Here is an 18110-nt window from a genome sequence, read left to right on the forward strand (position 1 = left end):
GCAGCTGCAATTACTCAAACTCCGAGAGTGTCTAAGGGGGAGAACAGGTAAACCTGTCAGAGGTGTTCTACGGAGCGCTCCTCAAAAAGCTTTCCTAGTTCTTGTTCTGCTATACCGCATTAGTCAGCATTAATGGCAGTGGATGTTTGAGAACTCAAGAAAAGGAGCAAAATAGCTTTTCGGAATGATTTTGCATAATGATTGATTGAATTCTTTTCAAGTCTGAAGAGTGAAATTTTTCTACAGAAGTCCTACTTAAGGAAAAAGCTATAGGATAGGGGATACCATCCCGTCTCCTTGTCCACAGCTTTGGGTGGTAAAGGAGTGAGATGAGATAAACCACAAGTGTTTTAAACTGCAAGTGCCTCAATCATGCCATTCGATCCTGGCATCTTGCTTTTAACTTGAAATATGTGCTTTGATGAGCTGTCTACTTTGGTAGTGGTGCAATTCATTTTGCACTCTTGACTTGCACAGCTGAGTAAATGTTATTTATTATGTTAATAATGTAAAGAATTTCCTATTAATGGAATGTATAGAAGACCCAGATTATCCGTTTATACAGTTGAAAAATAATAAAGCCAGCTGTTGAATGAATTGTGGGAAACCTGCCCTTCCTCCAAATTAACTCAGTGTTTGCTGCAGCACTGTGCCTCATCCAGTGTGCTTTTTGTGGTGACGTGACATCTCCCTGGTCGGGATGATGAATGCAAGCTGCTAGCAAACCACAGGTAAGGTGAGGCTGAGCGTTGTCCGCCCTTGCCTATGGCTAATGGGCAACGCAGGCAGAAGGGACTTGAGTTTTAATTATCTGTAGGTGATCCACCCTGCTTGCCTCCTTGCTTCCGAGGCACAGAAGGTTTTAGCTGTGAGGGGAGAAGTCAGAAGCTGTTAACCGGGCCTGGAGCCATCCCCCTTAACTTCATTTAGGTTAGAGACATGGGCTCCAGGTAGCTGGAGTAACCACTTGGAGAGCAGTTCATCCCAGAGGTTCCTAAACATCAGTAGCTGAAACTACTCTCGGTAGTTTTGCTTGGCAAGGATCTCTGGGGAGCAGCTTGCTCAAAGATGGGTTAACGTCAGCATTACCTCAGGCTGTCTTAGATGAGCTGAAGATGTGGCTCCTTAATGATGGAGGGCTTAGGAGTATTTTAGGCTCCGTACGCGCTGCGTACAGTGAATGAGGTGCCAAGTTGGAATTCAGCCTCCTAGGGGTGAGAGCACTGAGTAGCAGGCATTGAGTTGATCCCAAATCATCCCAGTGAACTTGGGCTTAACATGAGTTACATACATAGAAAATGTGAATCCTCCTTTTACACAGAAGTTACTGTGCTAATGCACTGTAAAGTACAGAAATTATTTGGTTGTTTTTTTTTATTGTGACAGTATTTTTGTGTTATTGAGCAGCTAAGCACTGTATCTGTATTAATACTGGTCTGTAAAGGATAAGAGAAACTTGTCCAAAGATGAATTTTGTTTTCCTGTCATTCTAAATTTCAGAGTTTGAACATTAGCATCTTGCAAGACCATCTGCAGAAGAATGAGAGACTTGAATTTGACATACTAAATTTTTCAGTACTATTTTATTAATGTTTGCATGTCCTACACATCCGTTGGAGAACCACATAGTTGAAAATAAGAGCACAGGAACTTTACCCATTTATCAATTTTTATTAGTCTTAAGGAAACTGAACAGCCTTCATCAAGGAACAAACTATACACACATAGTCGATTTGCTAATGGAGAATAATGCTGTGAACCATCATATATAGTGATTGTACATAAGAGCAGATCTGCCCTTTAACCTTAAAGCAAATCCAAGTCCTTCAGAAGGTATTTTGTGTGGATTCTTTGCACTGTCAAACCATAATGTCTCGGGCCACCCTATAACAAATGCAGTGATGCCATACAGCCTGTTACTTGTTCTGTCGGAAGGTGGCTGTGGATTTCTGTGTAAGGACTGAGACACTGACTGCAGTAGAGCGGGCAGAAACGGAGACTGCAGGGGGAAATTATTGTTACTGCCTCGGAAGGAATGTGGCTTTTGAAAGGCAATTTCGCATGTGTAAATTGGTCCATTCTTGTACTCTCTCAGAAAATAACTTCTCTATCGTGGAAGAGCAGCTGAGTAAAGAAAGAAGCATGCTGATGGGTGTATTAAACAGGTGACCACAGTATGGGATCCTATCGTAAAAGAGCAACACAGGAACCCAGACCAAGCAGTGCCCCTCTTCCTTAGCATAGAGGTGAAAAGCAGCCTGGAGTAAAGAAAGATCCTTGCACATACATAACTTCCTTTGCTGTGAGCCCTATCTTCTACACCCCGTACTTACCTGTTTGGAAGAGCAATGGGGCAGTCACAGTTTCATCAAGTGTGTTTTTTATCTCCACTTCTACAGTAAAATTTTGTATTAAAATTTAATTTGGACTTAAAGTTTAGTCAGGTGACGCTAATTCTTGAAGTATGCTATGAGGAAAAAGACCTAAACACAGGGCTCGGAAACTGGCTAAGCTGTTTAGTCTACCAGAATAACCTTAAGTAGCAGTTGCAATGCAGGCAGAAAGGCTTCTTTGGTTGATAAGACAGTTGCTTCCATTAGTTAACAGAAATCTGAAATACCTTACGTATGCCACTATGATCCTGCACAGAAGCATTAAAATCACTAATTTTGCTTACCCAAGAGAAGTGAAATGACTGATCCCAGCAGTTCACACGTGCCCCTGGGTATTCCACTACCTTTCCCCTGATGAGTATGAGGCACTGGAGGACAGAGGAGCTGCAGAAAGCCCAGGGGAGCCATGCTCTGCTTCCCCCCTCAGAAATAAAGGTGCTTAAGTCGCATCCTGGCACACCCAATGTAAACCATAAGCGAGACTCTAAAGCTGCAGAGATGGAAGTAAATTTTGTCCTACAAAGTTAAGTCACGTAGGTCGCTCCTCTACCACCATGTTTTATTGGTAGAAGCTGCCCTTTCTTTAAATAAGGCATCATTTACATGGCTTCCTATGATCTAGCTCAAAGTGAAGGGAAAAGCCAGAACAGTGGTATGCTTCAGATGCTATTGCTGCTTGCTCTAAGTACGTTGCAAGTGCTCTCAACGCTGCTCTGCAGACTGAATAGTGGAGGGTTTCGTGACTTTTACAGCTGTATTCTAGGCTCCAGTACAAAGTCAGAGTCGGTATTTCCTTTTAGCAAAGGGGAGGTTTTTCAAACTTGCAAGTAGATGTTTTTCCTCCACAGTACTTCATTCTAGTGCACAGTCTCTCTTTAAAGCCAAGTGATTTCCAGCACATAAGTGAACCAAGAAAGAGCTCTAGGTTTCTTTTAGGTGACAAGTGCAATTAGCTTGTATTATGATCTAGCCACTGAGAAGGTTAATTGCATAGGGGGCCTTGTTTGTTTGTTTGTTTTTGCTTAAGCTTCCTCTAGTGCTACAGTACTAATAAATTACCCTGGAAAGAAAGAAATAAATAGGTTGGCATCTCCCAGACACCACGCTGGAAATCCAGAGGGTTTCAGAAAAGCTGCCCCCATGGTCCTGGGAAGGTACTTGGCAAAAAAAGTCTGTATTATACAACTGTCTGTACAGGAGCGACGCACTGTGCGGGAGAGCCAGCTCTCTCCGAGGACGAGGTGGAACGGTTGGTGATTTCTCTCTGCAGTTCCTCCACTTTCTTCTGCAGCTCAGCCCGCTTGGCAAGAAGCTCCTTGTAGCGATTGTGGACAGGTTCCTGCAAGAAAACGTGTAGCTGAGTGCCAGGAGGCAAGCACGGAAGCCTGAACTGCAAAACGTTGCCGCTGACCTGGCACACAGCTACGAGGGAAGGAGGGGTGGTACGGGGGTTATATCACTGTCTCCAGCCCAGGGGCAAGTAGTTGCTCTGGCTTTGGGATACTCATTTTATCCAACACGCAGAGTGCAATGGTGGCTAATCAAAACTTCACGTGTATTTCAAGACGGCAATTACAGAACTCTTATCTCCGGCATTTCTGGGGGACGCTGGCCTTGGCATCTCAGCCTGCACATAATTTCAGGGCTTTGGGGAAAAAAACCCAATACAGATTTATCTAAATATTTTCACACTGTTCTGATTGTTAAACAGATAGTACTGGAAAGCATTTGTTGGGTTCCTGTATCTAATGCCCCAGATTTGCAAAGCTCTGTTAATTGCGGTTGGACATGGAGGCAATCCAGGAATTTTTGTCCCTTCCTATGAAAAAGCGATTTCAGCATTCGGGGCCGTGTTCAGGCTGCTTGTCTCAGGCGCCTGCCCTGGCCACGCCAGTTTCCCTGCTGCCAGCGGTCAAGAGCATAACACGGGTTGCAGTCAGACCCCTGTGTGCCTTGGGCAGCCAAAACAAGCAGCGGGTTCCTGTTGCCAGTAATCGAAATACAGCCCCAAAGCTCAGATCTAGAATCCCGCATCCAAAGAAGTCTTAGGGTTTTAGGCTCTTTTGTGAAGAAGAGAGAATTGGGATGATTTTCCCCATATTCTAAGTGAGAAATTTTCCAAACTGCTGAGTATCTTCAGCTCCTGCAGATTTCACAAGGCGGCAACCTCCAGCCGACCACCCGCGCCAGCCAGCTGTAGATGCTGCTCTTTCATTTACTTGCATTTGAATTTAGGCTTTTGCTTTTAGATTTAAGCGGTGGCACCATAAGTTTGTACATTACCCCTTGAGCTTCAAAGGTCTTGAGCTCCAAAATGACAGTATTAGTACTAGCAGAAAGGGAAATAAAAGCAGGATCCTTGGAAGAGGAATACCTGGGGTTTCATCCTGGGGTTCCAGCGGATGTAGTAGCCGACCCACAGCTCGAGGTGGCGCATGCTGGCCACGGGATACAGGACATGGTTGGAGTAGCTCACGTACAAGGGGTTAGTGAAGTCTTCCAGTTGGCTGTTGATGTAAGACCAGAGCGACACGGTCTTTTTTGGAAGGCTCTGTAAGGGAAGGGGGTGGAGGAGGCTTTATTTCCCATACGAATCCCAGCATTTATCTACAAAGTATATATAACAGCATATACATATGCCTGTCATTAATACGGAGCTGGTTGCCTTTTTGTAGCTTAAAAAAAAAAACCACGTTCTTTTGATGTGGTTATTGTAATCAAAGCACAGGGAGGCAGGCAGGCAGGCACACACGCACCCTGGAACGGAAACATCCTCTTTTACCCACCCAGCTGCCAACACAGACCAGGAACCGCCATCGGCACAGCAAGGGGACGACTGGCATGTGAAATCTCAATGCTTTAGTTAAACTTCACCTCTTTAAAGTGCTCCTGGAGGACTTGCTGAAGTATTTAAGTGGGGGGGAAAAAAAAAAAACAAACCAAAAAAACCCCATTTGACTTAGCCCTGATCTAGTGGAATAATTAGGCCCGTGAATAGTCCCAGTGAAACCAGTGTTGAAGTGCTTTCTACATTAAGTACTTCACTAGGCTGAGGCCTTAAAAAAAAAAAAACCCAAACCCACATGCAAACAGCACGGAGGTTTTCTTCTCTGGAAATTACAATTATTCAATCACTGTGGACTCTAGAGAAACAGAGACTCCGATTTCACTACAGTACAATGCTATCACTTCTGTATTACAATAATTTATTTTTTTATTATTATTTTTTAACTGATGTGCTACCAAATATAATCACATCAGGTCCACACAGCACTGTCCTCAATGTACGTCTGTGATGTTAGGCTGCAACCTTTTGGTGACAAAATGCTTCATCTTTAGGTAGGTGAGACAGAATGAGTGTCTCTGCTTTTCCTCCCGATTCCAGACTGGGTCTGAATAGAGCAGTGTTCAAATGGTCTGAAGGTAGACATCTATACGCTCCTCCCTTGGCAAACAAACCTCAACCAGACTGCAGGGCAGAGCTGGCTGGTGGCAGGACCTAGAGGCATGTCCTTCCTAATACTAGCGCCTCTGTCCTCTCCTGGAAAAATGCAAGCACAGCAAGAACACACACTGAGACCAGTTACTTGCTGTAACCTGTGTGTGCAGAATGACAATACACACTTGGTAGTTAGGCTGATTTTAACAGGAACACTGCAAGGAAAAGGGAGGGCAAAAAGGTACCAGTTTCCACAGAGAAGGTTACATTAAACTGGAGTTCAAAGAAAAATTGCATTTCCAACTACTCGGGAGACAGCAGGAGCTATTCAGCCCCCAGTGAGTAGCTGAAAGCCATGCTGAAAGCAGTGGGATCTTCCAGAGGGAAATGGCATTGCTCCGAAATGTAAAGTCTCCAACAGACAGCAGTTTGCACAAAGAGGAAAATACCCCGTGTCCCAGCGGTTAAGAAGAGAGCTTGGCATTACCCAGACCTGCATCCACCACTGTCTTTGAGTGCTGAAACAACTTCTCTAGCATTATCTGGCCAGCTAAAGCGATCACAGTTCCATGCCTTCACCTTGGAGAGAAGCTCTCTTACCTCCTTCACTCTCTGCTGCTCACTGCTGTACAGGAAGGTCCCAAACAAACAGCTGTACAGGTGATCCAGGATGGTTATCAGGAAGTACTCATTGAACTCAAATGCTGTAGGAAACTTAAGACAGAACCAGAAAATTAAGTTGGGATTTTAGAATAGGAATCGCGAATGAACTTTCTCCCACTTTGTGGTCTTGGTAAGGAGTTGGCCTCTCTTCTTTTGTTTCTAAACCACGATTTGTCTCTGTTCTTTGCCTGGTGGAATATTCAGGATCATATTTGCTCCTTCCAGGAGCAAGAGTTTCTCTCTTGGAAAGCTGCTTTACATGCGCAGAGAGGAATTTTGAGCAAAAGCCAGAGGTCTGAAGGGTTTGACCGCTGTGTTTATACACACTCAGTGCTGCTTCAAGTTGAAGCTTGCTCTGCTATGCCTGCCCCTAACAACAGACCACACGAGACTGTGAACAAAAGGCTGAAGCATATGTGAAATAATGCATAAAAAGAAATGGAAATTTCCTGGGGCCAAATGGAAATAACCTGTGTGCACAACAGAGCGCTTTCCAGAGGGAACAGCAGGGAGGCATCTTGCAACACAGGTCAGCGGGAGGAACAGGTGTATGGGTAGGGTCTGTGTTTGCTGTTGACGTTCAACGCAGAAACAATCAGACCCAAGACAGGGAGAACTGAAGCTCCACAAAGGGTCAGTAAGAATACATGCAATAAACTGCAAAGACACGCTGGACCGATGGAGAGGAGAGCAGGAGGCCTTCCTCCCTCACAAACCACCCTTCTCTTCCCAGGCTGCACTGCTTGCAACACCCTGACCTCACCAGCAGGTCAGGATGCCTGTTTCTAGGAGCAATCCAAGGATAGCATGATGAAAGTGACTTTTGATGATGGTAAAGCCTCCCTCTTCCTCTGCTTGGATACAGTACAGCTTCCTATATAGTGGCATCCTTTCCCATTTCACCTGTTTTAGTCCATGATGAGCCTAATTTTTTCAAAGAACTGCCTGACCGTGGCTGACATTTGCTTAAAATGTGGCACAAAGATCACAGCAGACACAAAAAACATTCCAGGTCCTACATACCTGGGGGAAAAACCTCCCAGCCATAGGGTATCTCTCCTGAACTGTGCCTCTGCCATGCTCGGTCTGAACGAGGACCTCAGCTCCTGGCTCTATACCTCAAGTATGAATCTGGAGCAGTATGTTTGCCTTGCAAAGAAGTTAAAATGGAGCAAATGCAAGTATCCCTGCAGGTTTGGTTATGGGATCAGCTCGAGCAGAGGCAACAGGGATCTGTGTGCACCCACCACGCTAGAGACTTACATTAGCAGCTCAAGTCACTTATGCTTCTGAAGGCACAGTGGGCTAGTGAGGATGGCTGGGGTGTCTGTTCCTGCCCGTCATAAACATGAGGCAGCTGTCCCCTATTTCAGGGTGAGGCAAGCTTCTTCTCACAAGCTCACATTTATTATAACAGCATGTATGTAAGCAGCACCCACTAACTAGCTAATCTGATGCAAGCCGACATCGTGGCCTTCCTGTGCACTTGTGCATTCAGGCTCTTTGCTAAACAGACTCCCAAGAAACTTGTTGCCAGAGTCAAGAAAAGAGTAGACGCCCAGAAAGGAGGGCCTGTGCAGGTCAGCTTGGAAACGACTCCTGTGGCCAGATCTCGGCCACACTGTGCCACGTCTTGGTACAGTGGCTTTGTGGACACATGTGCCACCCAGCAATTTACCTGTCTTGTCATTTGCCAGACACAGTCGATGAACTGGAGGAAGACAGGGGAGCGATCCGCATCTGCGTGATTCTTATCTCCATGGCCAACTCTCTGAAACAGAGCAGGACAAAGAACATGAGTCACATGGGGCTTCATGGGCCAACTGCTGGGGTCTCCTCTCAGTCAGCCAAGCCTTTACCAACAGCTTTAAGAAGGTTCAAATGAGTCCTGATTTTGCTTTGTCTGTATCAGTGGGTAAAGGAGTAAAGGACAGCTACTCCTTTTGTCTTTGAAGTGAAATTTTTTTATGGGGATATTTTCATGCTAAATTAAAACAAGAGTGTTTGAGTAGAGGCTCCAGATGCTATGCTGGCACTGATTTCAGTTTCATTGCTAAAGTTCAGAAGGAAAAAAATTGAGAATGCTTTTTGCTTCAGTTGCAGCTGTCGTCCTGGCTACTTCAGTAGTACAGTGTGCTAGATCTAAACACTACCTACAGGCACGGCATGTGGCGATAACCGTCACGCAACACCTCGCAGCTTCCAAGCGCTGTACAAACACTAACCCAGCCCATCTCCTGCCACCTCAAGAGAGGCAGTGATGAAAGTATCCCCAGAAGTAGGCCTCCAGCCCTGACCGTGCTGTGTGGCCTTGGATAAGACATGTGAGGCCTGATTCCTTATAACTAGTATAGTACATTACTGGTTATGTATTACCCAGGATCCCTAAGTACTGTAAAAAGACAGAATAAGAACATGTAAGTAACAGAGATCCTTACCTCTTCTGTAATACTGTTCTCCCCTCACCAAAGGAAATCAATATCATTATCTTCTCTGTATAGACAGGGAAGCTAAAATACTCATAGTTCAAACACCAGATAACAGTTTCGCTGCAGCAGAACCTCAGTTGCTTAGTGCCTCAGTTTCCCCACCTTCGTCAGAGCATTTGACTATGCAACCCACCATCGCATGTGCTGTAAACAGACCTTGTTCTAGCCCTTGCCAAAATTCAATGACCACAAGAGAACAGCTACAAGCAAAACACAATAGGAACAAAGACTGAAAGGGTACTACTGAAAGGCTCTCTCAATTCCCATCAGTGCAAACCGTAACAAACTGCTGTGTCACAGGTCCACAGGCTGCGCCTCTGCCGACACTAGGGACACAACCACGAGCTACTCTTGGTCCAGTCTCAAACTGCTGATCTTTTACCTAAACAATTAAAAGCCTCCCCAAAAATAAAATGTGCCTGAAGAAAATGTGAGGTCAAGGCCATAACCAAAAATCCCCCAGCCTCTTCAATACCAAGGCATTTGTTAGATGACCATGTCCAAGCAGTCTCAGAAAATCGACTGAACTGGAAAGAAAGACAAAAAATACCCCAGTGGTCTCTGCCAACTCCCAGCAGAAATGCCTATCGTGAACCCAGAGCACACTGTTAGTTTAAGCCTAAGCATGGGAACATGACATTCCAGGCAGGCACCTGAGAGATTTAATACCACCTGTTCCTCCTATCTAACCAATACTGCCTCCAAGGAGGTTAAGAGATGACTGGAATTACACGCAGAAAACAATAGCAGCAGCATTCACCTTTCTTCTGCAATTTCAGCTGGGAGACTTCTCACAGGAAAGGCTAAACTCCTTTGAAATCCTTCAAGGTGGGCAATAACTGTCTGTTCAGTGCCTTCCAAGGGCTAGTGACTCACCAGCTGAAATCTGTGGCCGAAGCTCAGCCACTCCTTCTCCACTAGCACTTCAAAGCCTCTGATAGTTCGGTAGTAGCCATCTAACATGAGCAGAGAGAGAGAGGTGAGCTGGGCTGTTCGGTCCCAGCCATCACTGCAGTGTACAACCACAGACGTCTTCCCTGACTCCACCTTGTCAGCAATCCGAAGGGCTCCAGCAAGAATGAGCTAGGACAAGGAAAAAAAAAAAGTTACAAAATCTCTTTGGAACAGAAACTATAAATGAAAAATGGCTAGTGACAACACAGGACAAACCAAGGGCTCTGTCTGCCTCAAGGAGAATGGCAAATCAGTTCCAACTACATTATAACTAGGACAGCAAATTGGTGAACACATTTTTTGTTCCAGCAAGATGACAACACATCTAAACTGTAGTGTAGGCACAACTCTAGAAGAGCCCTTGCATTAAGCTCAGTCCTTGGACAGGTCAGATTTAAATGCAGGAGCATTCAGCGTCTGAACACGAACACAATATGGCCATCGCCTTGCAACTGCTCCAGGAGCAGATTTGCCCCTGTCTGCATTAGCAGGTCGACAATGTAAGCTGGATATTTTTAGGAGAGAAAGAGCTTAATTTGAAAACCAACATCTGTAGAAGCTGAAGCATTTTGCCCCACTCATTCTGACTCTGCTTGGAATCCTGAAAGGCTGATGGGGCATGAACTCCCAGCGTTTGCTGGTCTGGACCAGGCAGTAACGCCAGGATGTCGAGGATCCCTGAGTCAAGAGCTTGGAAGCTCTGTGACTCCTGTGCTCTAACCAGGGCTTTCACAGTTACACATTACCCAGGAACACACTTCGCTTCCAAAAGTATTCAGTATTCACTCATCTTTCAGTATTTCAACCCCCTCTCTTGTCCCTCTTCCCATCTCCTCAGAATTCCCCATTCCATGAAACTGTGGTTTTAGCTGTTTTTAAATTGAAAACAAATTGTAAGTCTTTAAATTTCTCATTAATTAAAAATCCAGCATTGGAATTAGCTCTGGATACATTTCCCAGTGAACAGACTGGTACGGACTTGTGGTTACTCAGCCACATCCAGTGGATGCAGACATGCATACCTTGATATGCTCTAGCCAGTGAGTTGACTCTAAATTAGACAGCCAGTGAGTCTCCTCAATATTGGGATACACAATTTCCTTCAGTTTTCTCAGCGACTCTCTCATAACATGAATATTGTGAATGTCCAGGAACACTAATTCTGCATTCTGATAGGCATCCTCACTCTCATAGCCCCCTCCTTTAGCCTGAAGAACAAAATCCACATAAGAATCACTAAGCAAAAATGTATTTTATATTTTATCCCAATTGTTTGTCCTGAGCAACTATCAGCTGACAAAATACCACAGTGATTGTGCTATCTAAAGCAGGCAGAAAACATTCGATTTATCTTACAATTGGGAACAAACATGTACATGCACACACTTTGTGTCACTTTCCTGCAATAGTAAGGAATGCTATAATTTTTACCAAAGAATATCACATTACAGGCCTTCTTTTTCTCTGTAATTATCATTTATCCCCATTCAAGTTGCTAGCTCGTTAGATTCACTATTCTGCCATTTACAAATTTACCATACTATTATAGAGGAGTATATCCCACACACTAATTGCCTTTCCTAAGTAGTGGGAAAGACAGATTAAAGAAAAAAAAATTAGCTTTAGTGCAACAAAGCAGTTCTACCATTAAAACAAGGCTTAGAGTGATGGCATGAGACATAACAGCAGGAAGAACACAGAACATTCCTAGACATTAAAGATCCCCAGGTTATATTTTGAAATTAAAGATCATGATGCCTGATTTTCAGAAGTGCTACTCGTAACCCCTGCTCCCATCAGGGTTAACAGGGACTGTTAACAGGGAACCCTGGTGCTGTTAGAGGAAGCAGTCTTGCAACAATGTGAAGTGAAAAATGCTAATACACAAGATCCAGGGTGCTAGAGTTTGACGTCAGTACTATTGATTATTTTTTTTTCCCTTCCAATCTCATTTCCCTTTGCAGATTATTCCAAATGGACCTTTAGTAGTCACACTGATATCTTACAGATACCAGTGCAGGTGTAACAGTCTGTCTAGAGAATCAGATCACTGCATATGATTCCCTTCACAGTGGAAAACCCCTTGTGATCATCAGGAATAATTTGAAATGGCGGTGGGAAATGTGCTCTAAGTTATTACCTTCCCAGCTTTAGACAGAGGAAAAAACACCTGACCTTATTTGCTACAGCATTCACACTAGGCCTTGCATCAAATATGAAGATTTTATGGGACTGAGCATTAGAATCCATGATGGCTTGAAGGTACTTTTCATCTTCCTTGCTTCGCTTGCCACTCACTCCCACCATTGGCTGGCTACAGCGAGTGATCGTTGCTTGACTTTCTGGGTGAATCCATGACAACACCTTTGGAAACAAATGAGAAAGAAATGAAGGAAAAATGGGATTCATTAAACCAGTGAAGTGTTTTACCTGTAATGGCTTGCTCTGGGATCCTGCCATGTATTAGCTGGTTCCAGAAGGCTGGATTCTATTAAAACATAATTGAAAGAAAGAACGAACAAACTCTTCTGTCCTTCGTCATTCATTCTGGTGGCATTCCCAAAGTCTGAACTCACAAGAGGTGACTGAATAGGTTTAAGTCTGGCTTTTAAATATGCTGCAGACTGTTTTCTTGATGTTGTGTGAGTCACATTTGCTCGCTCTGCAGTCATTGGGCTATGTCCTACTCTATGTTACACCATGTAAAAGTTAAGCACTTTAGGAACAGATTTAATTTTCTATAGACTTGAGAAGTAAAACAATACATTTTCAGTTACCACTGAAATAATCATCATAACGATGTGTTTTGTCTTCATTTCATTTAATAAGCATTTTCATCAAGAGTATCACTAAGTATTCCTCTATCCTGAAAGTCAGAGTAGGCCAAACAATTGTAAACAACCAAATAGGGCTGCTTTGCGTTTCCCAGGAACTGAACTGAGATTTGGTCTGGGTTGTGCTAAGTTATCTTCTCATTTTGGTTTAGTCTACATCTCTTTCACAACAGTAGTTCCAGCAGATAACGTTGCTTCCTAACTCCTCAAACATGTTGCTGTCACTTTTATTATCCATTGACCATTTATTTACTCCCCGGAATCCACTCAGCCTGATCTTGGTATTATTTATGGCCCAAAGGTATGCAACAACACCACAACAGAGTGGCTTCTTTTGTCACACTCACTGGTATGCGTCCCCTTGATCTGAAAGATGCTACTCTCTTCAATTCTTCATCAGGAATGCTTACGGGCACAGCTAGAATGGCAGGGTATGTATCACACAGCTCATAGCGCTCATTAATCTTGGTCAACCTCCAGCTTTCGTTGGGAACTCCCTAAAGAGGAAACAAGAGCAGGTTAGCAAATGAGTTGCTCTGAGACCTCAGCACAGTCAAATCCCCAGACCTGACATTCAAGGCAACTTTTGTTAATGAAGGATGTTGAGTGCTGGAGCCTGGGACTGCATTATCTTGGTAACTTGCATTTCATGCCTCTTCCCAGAGAGGTGGATGTTTTGCTCAGGTCACTGAAGAACAGAAAAAGTAGAAGACTGCAGGCAGGCTCACCTATGGCAAAGGAACTGTGGAGGCTACAGATGTGGCAACAAAGGTGATCCCCCTGAGGGCACCTTTAACATATCTCCTGGTCTCATCATGGTGCTTATAGGAGAGCCAGGAGCAGGACAGGATGGGTAAACAACAGTCCTCACTCCTCTCTCAGCACTTAGCTCAAATGTGGTGGTGGAAACTGGGGATGGAAAGTGGAGTTACCAGACAGGATGGAGGGGAAGACAGAAGGGAGAACAGGCAGTAAAACACCCCCAAAAAATCAATCTGTTTTGGGTGTTGTTCAGTGTTTGTGGCACAGCTGTGCAATCCCCTAAAAACACCAGAAACCTAATAATTGTATGTCTCTGGCTGCATGACTGTATGTGATCTGGACAGTGATGTGCAACTCCCATGTTCCTCTCAGGCTAAGCTCTCTGGTTGTACTAGTCTGACTTGGGCTGGGAGAGCAGGCAATCTACACACACACACATCACCGAGCTCAGTGTGCCCTGATGGGGAAGCAACTCAACAGCTTCCCAGATGACAACCTCCAGGTGACACCCGAAGCACAATGGGGATGGATCCTGACAACCTGCAGACTTAGTTTTGCCAGTGCTGGGAGTTAACAGATCAAAATGGCGGTGTTGCTACTGCATGCCTGCAAGGAGAGATTTAAACAAACATATGCAGCAGTGGTGAGCACTGACACAAAGCATCTCTGTGGAGAAGACAGATCTACTGCAGTGAACATGGCCAGACTGTTAAACAGAGAGTCTGATTTAGAAGAACATCAGCTCTTAAAACAATACATGTTTCTGTTCTAATAAACAGTACTTCATTTTAAGGAGGGTGGTGGGACACCGATTACCACTGTCGCGGCTCCCACAGGAAAGAAATGACAAATCTAACACAAGTCAGACGAGCTGTGGTAACTATGGTTGACCCACACAGAGTGCAGCCGGTTCCCAGTCAGAGCGGTGAGTCACACTGTCAAAACAGGTCATGGTTAGAAATACAAGGAGAGGACAGACCTTCTGTCTAATACCGGTCACACCCTGCTTGAGGTCCTGGGGCCCTCCCTGGGAAGGAAATGTTACTACAAGGAATCAGCAGAGTTGCCAGGACCACAAGTACCCCAAAACCCTAAAGGAAAGCTATTTTTGGCACTGCCTGAAGCCAAAGAAGTGGCAGAAACAGGCATCAAACAGTGTGTATACACAGTCCAAGCTTACTGATGGGTAAAACATGCTCAGAGGTCTACCTGCTGTACACAGCAAGGATGGAATCTCCTGGGTCCACCAGCTCTGCTGTCAACCAGGGAATAGCAAGTCTCTTGCTCTTAGCTGTCCATCAGCTGTGATCAAACTGCTTACTATCTGGAAGTGAACTACTGGCAAATGACTAAATTGTTCTCAGTCCTGTCCTAGTAAGTACATGACTGCACTGCAATGGATCCATCAGCAACACTTGGAGATTTCACCTCCCTCAAATCTGAATTAAAACTATGCTGTCGGCACACTCTTGGCAAGGAAAATGGGAGCTGACAAGCAGTTACATGGAAGAAAAGCTCCTTTTTGTTCTACCCTGCAACTCTACCAGTGCACGCTGAGAAGATCAAGCAGTCACTGGCACTATAAAGCACCCTCTTCACAGTGCTGGGCAGAACAGCTTCAGCACACGCTGCTCGATCCAGAACCGACACCTCCAAAGCTCTAGGTCTTTCAGCGGCCACCCTGACAAATTTGAATGAAATCTTTCCTTTGCAATAGCCCAGACCAGGAAAATTCATGACAATCCCTCAAAGAAAGAGAAGATGCTGTGTGTTAGCATTCAAATTTCCTTTGAATCACAAGGAATGTCTGCTTTCCCCTGGCACAGGAGCCTTGCATCACAGCACCACCCAAAGAGGGCTCCGGATTCAGATCGTGACTTTCTAAATGACTAAAATGAGGAGTGGCTGAGGGAATTGGGGTTGTTTAGCCTGGAGAAAAGGAGGCTGAGGGGAGACCTCATCGCTCTCTACAACTACCTGAAAGGAGGTTGTAGCGAGGTGGGTGTTGGTCTCTTTTCCCAAGTAACTAGTGATAGGACAAGAGGAAATGGCCTCAAGTTGCGCCAGGGGAGGTTTAGATTGGACGTGAGGAAAAATTTCTTTACTGAAAGAGTGGTTAAACCTTGGACCAGGCTGCCCAGGGAAGTGGTTGAGTCACCATCCCTGGAGGTATTTAAAAGACGTGTAGATGCGGTGCTTAGGGACATGGTTTAGTGCGCATGGTGGTGTTGGGTCGACAGTTGGACTCAATGATCTTAGAGGTCTTTTCCAACCTTAATGATTCTATGATTCTATAATTTCTCTAAGGACTTGAAGCAAGCAGAAATAAGCAAAGTAGGCTAGAAGAGGAGCTGAATTCCCAGGACGTTTGCCATCATGCAGTGTAGCTTGTGCATTTACTCATGCTCCTTCAGATTTGCACTTTCTCCAGCTGGAATCAATAGAAAAAGCTAAACGTGATATAAATCACATTGGTATTTCCTCATATAAGATGCATTTCACTGCTTCCTGGAAAGTTGTAAGCACCCAAAAGTCTACTATCAAACCAACCCAAACTGTTACAGATGTAACTCAAAAAGCCTCTGCAGGCTCAGGACCAGCTCTGGGAGCTGCCTGCCTGTGCACCTGCAGGGGGAACCCAGGCATGCCTCGCTAACAGTGGGTGTGATGGTCAGAAGCTGTTAGGGAATGTGGCTGCTGGGTGTCCACGGTAGTAACCAGAGCATGCTGCCCTGACTGGTGCACAAGGTCTGTCTTCGCCAGGTAAACTAACACCGCTAGTAGACCCTGATTTCAGGGGAACTCACGTGTTCCGTTGCTGCCAGAGAGCAAAGTGAGGAAGGCAACATGGCCACATCTATAGTCATAAATTAAATGTGCCCATGACCGTTCTCACTGAGACCAGCTGGCACACTGCACCTCACATCCATACTATTAAACTTGTTTATCCTCAAAACAGGGCAGTTTGTCCGAACTGCCTACTGGTGATCTTTGGCTTGCGTCAGCCTCTGAACTGTGCCCAGGTTTGGGAGCAGGCGAGCTGGCCTTGCAGTTCTCCTTCTTCTCTACTCCACAAGGGCCTGGCTGCCTCTTCAGGTCCCAGCTCTGATGTGGCCCAGCTGCACAACCACGGTTCAGACTGCCAAGGACACTGCAAAGCCATGCGAAAGAGCTGTGTGAAAATTTATAGAAAGGCAAGAAAAGTAAAACTGCAGATAGAGGAAGAGAATTGTTGAGATGGTGATCGCTGGTAGCTCAAGGTTTCAAGAGGGAAAACATCATCATGAAATGGTATAAAATCCAAAAGGAAAAACTGGGAGTTTAGTAAGCAGTCATTAGGTGAGGACCAACAGCTGGGTCATCTGTGTGCTAGTGTTGACATTACTGGTGGAAGATGGCAACAACCCCCCAACTGAGGGAGGTGCAGAGGCTGATCCTTCTCCTCTCACGGGTGCCTGCCTGGCCAGGAAAGTCTCTTCAGATGCCTTCTCCGAGGTGGTGAGTACTAATGCTCAGCCTAGTAGCTAGGCTATCTTTTTTGTGTGTTAGCCCATAAATAATTGCTTCATACTCTTAACCTGCATACATCTTGCTGGAAGAGATCTTTGTGCATGGCTAAAGACGCTCAAACACACTCACTCAAAAGAGGGATGGTAACAGCCTGGACTGAATCTATGCCTGGAACTTGCGATTAAGGTGCCCCGGTGCTTGGGAACACTCCTTATGACTGTATCATCTAACCATAGAGACGCAGCCTGTGTGTCATCTTCGCACACAAACCAGGCTTGGTTTCCCTCTGGATAGTCATTCATGCCTTACTTTAATGACCTGTGCTTAGTTATCGCTTGACCTACGCATGTTGCAGAAAATGGAGTTTCTTTGTTTGCAGGGAAAAACTGTTGAAGACACACCAGCATGGCACTGAAACCACCACCTTGCAAAGCACATGTTTAAGCTTAAGCACATGAGGATCTTTCACTGACAGGAAAAAAATAATTTCCTTGCTGGAATTACACACAGTCACATCTCTCTACGGGGTCCAGTAGACCGATTCTGAGCTTAGCCACGCAGGTACACCCTGAGCTGCAGCGGGCAAGGCAGGGAGGGTCCCGAGTTAACACCAGCAGTGCCTCTCTCAAACATGGTTTGAGCCATGAGATACCAAGAGGCTGAGCACATTTAGCTCAGGCGCATCCCTACACTGACACAGCCAAGCTGGTCCCTCTGCCGCGTACTCAGGCCAGCTTGTGTCCACTTAGCACAAAAGAGCTGTGATCCATTTTGCAGTAGAGGCATACCTAGCATAAGCAGGACCTCAGTTAAACCATGGGACATTTAACAGTTCAATTCTCATTTCACTCCCTTAAGTTACACCCAACAATCCTCTGTAGGATGCTGTTCTCATGCTCTACCTTTCCCACTCTGCTTGTATACTAATGCTGGGCACTTCTTTTATCCTCAAAACAGGTCAACGCCTCTTCTGAATTATTAATTTCTGTATGTTTTCTCTGAAAGCAGTAACCACAGCCCTATACTGTGGCTCCCTGGTACATATGACCAGAGCATAGGATTAGAC

General features: G+C 45.1%; 1 protein-coding gene across 1 annotated transcript in view; it reads right to left on the reverse strand.

The window, feature by feature from the left end:
- Positions 1-1656: 1656 nt before the first annotated feature.
- MTMR2 (myotubularin related protein 2) overlaps positions 1657-18110 on the reverse strand; it is a 43001-nt gene continuing 26547 nt past the window's right edge. Inside the window, exons 7-14 of the mRNA XM_009334858.1 lie at positions 13120-13269; positions 12114-12302; positions 10961-11146; positions 9861-10067; positions 8174-8266; positions 6433-6546; positions 4768-4944; positions 1657-3732 (exon numbers count right to left, since the gene is read on the reverse strand). Of these exons, the coding sequence (XP_009333133.1) occupies positions 3571-3732; positions 4768-4944; positions 6433-6546; positions 8174-8266; positions 9861-10067; positions 10961-11146; positions 12114-12302; positions 13120-13269 (1278 nt within the window). The 3' untranslated portion in view covers positions 1657-3570. The remainder of the gene's footprint in view (positions 3733-4767; positions 4945-6432; positions 6547-8173; positions 8267-9860; positions 10068-10960; positions 11147-12113; positions 12303-13119; positions 13270-18110) is intronic.

This window comes from Pygoscelis adeliae, unplaced genomic scaffold, assembly GCF_000699105.1.
Source record: "Pygoscelis adeliae isolate BGI_AS28 unplaced genomic scaffold, ASM69910v1 Scaffold141, whole genome shotgun sequence".
Lineage (NCBI taxonomy): Eukaryota > Metazoa > Chordata > Aves > Sphenisciformes > Spheniscidae > Pygoscelis > Pygoscelis adeliae.